This window comes from Apteryx mantelli, chromosome Z (genome assembly GCF_036417845.1).
Source record: "Apteryx mantelli isolate bAptMan1 chromosome Z, bAptMan1.hap1, whole genome shotgun sequence".
Classification (NCBI taxonomy): domain Eukaryota; kingdom Metazoa; phylum Chordata; class Aves; order Apterygiformes; family Apterygidae; genus Apteryx; species Apteryx mantelli.
In genome coordinates this window covers 83,441,442-83,448,271 of record NC_090020.1, presented here as the reverse complement: position 1 = coordinate 83,448,271, position 6,830 = coordinate 83,441,442, and the positions used below count along the sequence as shown (strand labels likewise).

The 6,830-nt window shown below is 44.2% G+C and overlaps 1 protein-coding gene across 8 annotated transcripts in view; it reads right to left on the bottom strand.

Moving 5' to 3' along the window:
* Positions 1 to 264: 264 nt before the first annotated feature.
* Positions 265 to 6,830, bottom strand: part of KATNAL2 (katanin catalytic subunit A1 like 2) — a 30,661-nt gene continuing 24,095 nt past the window's right edge. For 5 of the 8 annotated variants that reach the window (XM_067316677.1, XM_067316678.1, XM_067316673.1 and 2 more), the window contains 3 exons: positions 2,121 to 2,283; positions 1,091 to 1,193; positions 265 to 737 (listed from right to left, as the gene is read on the bottom strand). In XM_067316677.1, the coding sequence (XP_067172778.1) occupies positions 598 to 737; positions 1,091 to 1,193; positions 2,121 to 2,283 (406 nt within the window). In that variant the 3' untranslated portion in view covers positions 265 to 597. The remainder of the gene's footprint in view (positions 738 to 1,090; positions 1,194 to 2,120; positions 2,284 to 6,830) is intronic. The other 3 variants (XR_010887030.1, XM_067316680.1, XM_067316679.1) reach the window with 3 other exon arrangements.

The following is a 6,830-nucleotide window of genomic DNA, read 5'->3' as shown; positions in this document are numbered from 1 at the left end:
CAACTGGCAAATAATAGACGTAGCATATCAAGGCTTTTATCTCAGCTCAAAACAGCAGTGACCAAATCTCCAAGACACTAATAATGTCCTGAATTCCTTCATTAACAACTACGCAGGTCTGCTGGTAAAGCGACACTGGTTGTGATGCTTTAGCGAGTCTCAGAGTGGAAGAATTAGGCTAAATGTCTAACAACAAGTTTTCTACTCCAGTCCTTCTACCCCAAACCTGAAAACAGCTGTAACGAATAAAGACTGCAAAACAAGCAGTTTATAAATCTTTATCGTAAAATTAATGCCGGAGTGTTCATTATACAGCAGCTGCTATTCTGCCATTACATTACTTCCACGAAGAATATTTTAGAATGGTCATTGAAAATGGCTAGTAAAAAAATAAAATAACCAAACCACCCCCCCATTACAATTCTGAAAGTACCGATTTCCCCCTCACGCTTCTCATAGTGTTCTCCGTCCTGAAAACAACAGCGCTTCCTTCTCCCTCACCATTCAATCCTTTGGAGGCAACGGAGATGCCATTTTTGGATGGCAAAAGTTTTTCTTTAAAGATTTTGGTGTTTGGGTTTTTCTTTTTCTTTCTTTTCAAACTGACTCAAATTCTCTCTGCCAGGCTGTGTACTTCTGGCTTAGGTTCTTTGCCGAGGGCTTGGTGTGGGCGATCACATCCAGGAAATCTGCCGTTGTGATCGTGTCCAGATGGATCATGGGTAAGTTACTGTTGCCTAAAGAGAAGAAAACTCATTAAATACTGTAATTACTACTGAAAAACATTAAGTCCATGCATAATGCAACATACTTAATATACAAAAGCAGCAGACCTGACCCAGTGAGAAAGAGAAAAATTTGTGTTTGTGCACAGAGACAGACAAAAAAAAAGCCCAGTTTTCAGAACTGATGGCTTACGTGGATTTTTTTTTTTTTTTTTTTTTTTTTTTTTTTTTTTTTTTTTTTTAGAAATGTACAGTTTAAAGCTTCTCTAAGCAGATAACAGAGCTCCACCTGCTGGGGTTAACATTACAATTGCTAGAGTTACAGTAGCGGCTCAGCATTTCCCATATAGGATTTTCTGTGGTACCTGGTTGATGATTTTCAAGAGCATTGAAAATTTTTCTCACTGGCCTCATAGCTGCTTCCTTGCACACCAGTTTAATGTCGGAGCCGGAGTAGCCATCTGTTTCCTATGGCAAGAGCAGAGCGACACATTACAGCTCGCAGGCTTACAAAGCAGACAGGAATAGAATTTACAAGCACATATATTTTTGTATGTATTTATAATTATGCTTGTAAATTCCATTCCTTTCTGAAATACACATATACATACACGTGAACGTATATATATATGTACACACACACATCAAGCATCATGTTGCTTGTTCTTGATTTGAATGTCCAAGGTACCTTGTAATAGCAAGCAAAATATCGGACATGTTCTTTCTTAAGGGCAATTTTCCATAGGTCAAATAAAACTCACCCGTGTCTGTCTCCCAACTTGCCTGTTTATAAAATAACTATTTCTTTTCTAACATCTATGAAACAAGATCTGAGCAGTATGGTCTCTGCGATCAGAAATAAAACAAGGGTCAAGTGGCCCTTGTTGTATGTTATTTTTGAAGAATTTAGGCTGATACAAAGGCTAAATTCAGGGTCTGAAGAACATCTCTGGAGCCTGATATCCTAGTGGATCTCTTCACCATCGAAGTGCTCTTTGCTCCTGCAGCACTGAAGCTGTGACACCTTCCCTAAATTAACTGTTCGTTACCCCAACAGACTGAAAGGGCTCCCAGGCTGACGGGACGAAGAGCGATAGTATATACTACTGCCGCAAGTCTCCCCGTATTTAAGGCCGAGGGGATCAGAAGAGCCCATCTCGCCTGGTCTCCCTTGGGCTGGAGCCTCCGACCGAGCTGTGGTCCGTCCCCCCAGCTCCGTACGCAGCAGTTGCCGGATTGCGAGAGGTGCTGTCCCACCTCTCTGCTTCGGACCTCTCCTACCACGACACGCTCCCGCTGCTGACGTACGTCACCCTCACCTCCGCTTCCCACCCTGGAGACGGCGGGCACCCGAGCGGTCAGCAGTGAGCTGTACCCGCTTCCGTCCTGCCTCACCTGGCCCAGTAAGCCGTAGTCCAGCTCCGTCCTCAGCTCGACTCCTCCGCTGTTGCTCAGGGCGGGCAGCCAGTGCCGAATCATGGCCTGCCGTGCCTCTTTGCTCGGGAGGTCCACCAAAATCCTCTTCTCCAGGCGCCGCAGCATGGCAGAATCCAACTCCCTGCAGGCAACGAAGGAGAGGAAACATCAGCCCGTCGCTTCCTGCAGACGCGGCTTTGGCAGCAAGCGCCTCGCTGCAGCCACTGACTTCTTGCAACCCCACCTGTAACTGTGTCGACCCAGTTTTGAAAAGAAAGGATTAATTACCCAGCGTATTCCTGTTCGCTGTGTTAGCGATGCTCTGGCTGGCGGCAGCGAGGCTTAACAGTAACAGCCAGGAGTTTTAGTTATCTTCCCTGGCTCTTGTACTTGTGCCACGTCCCCTGTCAGTAATGACCTTCCGATTTCTCTCTTTGCTATTAAGGAGACCCTGGAAATCATCTGTCTGGGGCACTGTGGGGATTACTTAATTGCTTAGTATGTATAAAATACAGACTTGAAGGTCTTGGATATGGGGGCCACATTTGGGGTTTGTTTGTACAGCATGTGGCAGATCAGGATCTTGAGCTGAGACTGCTCCCGAAACACAAATAATAAAAAATACAGCCACAAAGGGAAGCATCCTATAAAAAGGATCGTGCGAAAGATGGACAGATTGGAAAAAATGTGCCAGTGAACCAGAACCTCTGACAACATCAGCATTAATAAAGGTGTTTTGCCTTAAAATAAATAAATAAAGTGTCTGGGACACACTCTGTTTTTATTTTCTTCTGCTGCATAAAGGAAGCCTGAAATAAAAATGAACATCTCTCTCTGTTCCGCTCTTACTACATTTCACAACTTCCTGCTAGCGCCACAGATTTGGTCAAATTTCAGGAGTCCTGCTATGCCTTGCAGGCCAGCAACTCTCCAACAGGCATCCAAACCATTTGTTTTAATCAAGTTTTCTCCAAAGCGCTTGGCAGTTGTTGAACTCCTCTTCAGTTTACAGGGAGCTCCAGTTGCCAACTCGGGACAGATCTGCAGCGCACCAAGCAAGCTTATTTCTACCGCTTTTGGGGACTTGTCCTTATTTTTTAATAGCAAATGTTTTCTGCTGACGTAGAACATGATAAAGAAACCCAAAACGGGCTCCCAAATCCACACATAAGTGCCCATGTAGGTTCTCCATGCGTGGCTTCCTCAGCTCAGCGGGGGCAGAAGTGCCCCTCTCCCAGGGATGGACCTCTCCGTTTCGGAGAGCTGCGACGCTTGAGCTGAGCCAAGGGCAATGCAAACAAAGCTTGGAAAACCAGCTCAAGAGGATCTTAACGGATAACAGGAATTTGTACAGATCCATCCCAGTACTTCTACTCACAGCCTCAGAAGGATTTGCTAATCAATGGCTGTTAGTGCATCGATAGCTTTAGGCTCCTTAGGAGATGGTTTCCGAGCAGCCCTGGGGCTTGAGCCTTCACGTTGAGCCTACGCCATGCAAACCGCGGTGCAACGCCTCTCAGGCGGCATCCGGCCCCAAAAGGATGAAGAACACCACTAGTCCCCCCTCCTCTATTAACACTGCAATACCGCACTGCCCAAGAGGCATCAGGCTTGCAGGCAATATTTCCAGCTGTTCATCTCTTGACAGGGTTTCAGCTTTGCAAAAATGCAAGCAGGGGAATTGAGAGCTAAGAAGCGTTCTTGGCGTAGGGAACTGTTCTGTAAATAAGTGTGCTGATGCATAGAAGTTGCTCTATTTATTCAGAAAGGTTACAGTGACCCTACTTGTTGGCTAAGGAGGAAAATAAAGACATAATATTTTTGTTATCCTAAGAGTGTTTAGGTTTTTTGCTACAATTGTTTTGTTAGTGATCAAATGCAAGGTTAAATGACAGTAATATCCAGCACAGAATAAGCACTGAGCCAATAAAAATATCCTCTAAAGTAATAACCAGTAAAAAGCATTAAGAAATGCTCACAAAAAGAACCCATAAAGCTGTACAGGACCTATAAAAGAGGGTCTTTTCAGAGCTCTTCCAGGATGACATCACAGGACATCGCGCCATGTTGTCACTGCCAAATTTCATGAGGATAAACACGATAACTATTTTGATTTCCAGAATAAAGAACGGTAACTAATGCCTTAGGCAGAAATCGAGACATGCCACAACAATTCCAAAGATGAACCCAGAGACAGCAACAAGAGAAGACTGGTCCAAAATTAACCTCTAGATCACTAGACTGCTGTGATCGTCTAGTATGACGATCATGGCAGTGCTTTGAAGAGGCACCAAGAAAGAGCGAGCTCCTCATCCCTTCCCAGCTCCCGTCCTCCCGTGTAAGGGCAGCCTGGAGACCCCACGCGACCAGGCTCTCACTCCACGTCCTCTCCTGTTCCTCCAGGGCTTTCCCACACCCTTGTCCTCAGCTCTCCCTCCTCGCTCTCCTCCACCGTATGCAGCAGGGAGGCTTATGCTGCTGAGAGCAAAGGAGAGGGCTCACGAGCACAAAGTCTGGTTTGGGTTTTGCAGCCCAGCTCACCCTGAATGGACCCCCTGGATGGACCATCTTGTCCATCCACTTGCCGCTCCGACAGGACTTAGCTCGGACTGAAGCAAAGAGTCAATCAGCCTGCACCAAAGCTTCACCCACCCCACGGGTGGGGAGGGAGAAGAAAGCACTGCAATGGGAGTCAAACTAAACGCACTGAGACATTAGGAACCATTCACTACGTGGTTCAGGATCACTTCATTTCTTCATCAGCGAGGCCTTTACTTTATTTAATTACGTTGAACCATTTCGACAAGTAGTTTGTCAATAAAGAGTGCCTCGCTGATGAGCAGCAGGAAGCGAGCCTGGGCGGCAAGGCCTGGGTGGAAAGGAAGATCAATAGTCGCAGTGCAGTTTAGGACAGCCTAAAGAGCTTTGTTTAAGCTTCCTTTCATTCATCTAAAAGCAGCTTGGCACTCATTTTTTTTGATGATCAATAAACATCCAAGTTAAACAAATCTCTTAAAAATCTAGCTTAATACCAAATGTTTGAAAGAACACAGGGTCGTGCTGTGAAGCCACAACCTTCAGAGCAGTCAGCTAGGTACTAGGTATTTCATAAACTTAATTACATATATATATATATAAAATATTATATATTTTTAATATATTTTTATATATGCATATATAAAATATAATAAAATATCCCTACTCAGCTGAAGTCCAGCGTCTTACAGTAGGACTCAATGTAGTCTAATACACATAAAAATAACCAGCAAACATATACTTGAGATCATCAGGTGGGAGTTCAAAGCCCACTCTCTAGAGGCAGGCATTCCCAAATTCCTCATGGCTGTGAACCTCAGTGACAATGCAGGATACTTACAGATTTCATTGGCTTTCCATTCCCCCTAAAATACGTTTCCAAGTATTTACTCGGCTACATTTTTTGAGCATCATTCTCTGTGGTAGGCACAGTTCTGGCCAACAATCTAGTCGTGACACTCATAGGTTGGATTTGCTGAGGAGAGGGCGAAATTCAACAGCCCCCATGAAAAATGTTGAAAAATTCCAGAAAGGAAGTGTAAGCCCTCAAGTATAAGACTTCCCAAAGTGGGATCTGGATTCTGACAACAGCTCAGCTCCCACCCTTGTCCCAACATGGATTGCCAGCTTCCTGGGGGAGCAGTTCCTCTAAAATAGAAATCTTGTCATCTTGCATCTACCTTAGAAAAGCGGTGTCATTTTTTTTTGGACATTTCAAGCGGGCAAATTTGCAGAAATTAGCACTTCAGAATTGCAAAATGATCCAAAATCAAACTTATAAGACATTCAAAATTGTATTCTGTAATTTTGGCATGACTTTCCATGAGGAGTTTATTAGTTGCATAAGAAAGATGCATAACAAGACAACGCGTTCAGAGATCTCTTCTTCTACAGAAGCATTCAGAGGGGTGTCAGCCTCACACGTGCATTAACACATCTCCAAGATCCCTAGCTCAAGCACCAGCCAGACTGTGACCTTCAGGCCAGCTGCTGTCTCTGAACTCTTCCTCGGTGGGTCTGGAATACCCAATTTTTCCTTTCAAACCAGAGCGCAAGAGTAGAAAGACATGGATCCTCTAAAGACATCTGATCCTTTTTAGTACTGCCATGTTGCAGCATTACTTGTGAAGCTTAGCTACTCTGAACATAATTTAAGCAAGAGACCATGAAACAGTTCAATGCATTGCTTAGAGCTTCTCTTTCTAAAAGAGTAACGATGCTATAATAACATAAGCATTTTCTAGCATGCTACTAATGAACCATGAAGAGAAGAATGGGTTATTAATGTATTAATTCTCCTCCAAAGTTAACTGTTCACACACACACAGTAGCTATTTATCTTTCACCATTTTCACATAGCTATTGTAACACAAAACGGGGTAGATTTTGCACTGATTTAAATTCATGAGACTGTCCAAGGCATAAATCCCCCAAACCGACACACACATTCTGCTATTACAGCTACAAAAGCCAGTGATGGCTTTGTGCTTATGCTGTTAGGCCAGGGTAGGAACCGGCCTAACTCATACACCTAACTTGCATATAAATTTTAGGTGCCCACATAGCCGTTCTCCTGAAAGCCCTGTGTAGGCCACGGAAAGAGGCAGATGAAAGCCTCTGAATATGTTGCTACTTTGGCATTTGAATTTCAGC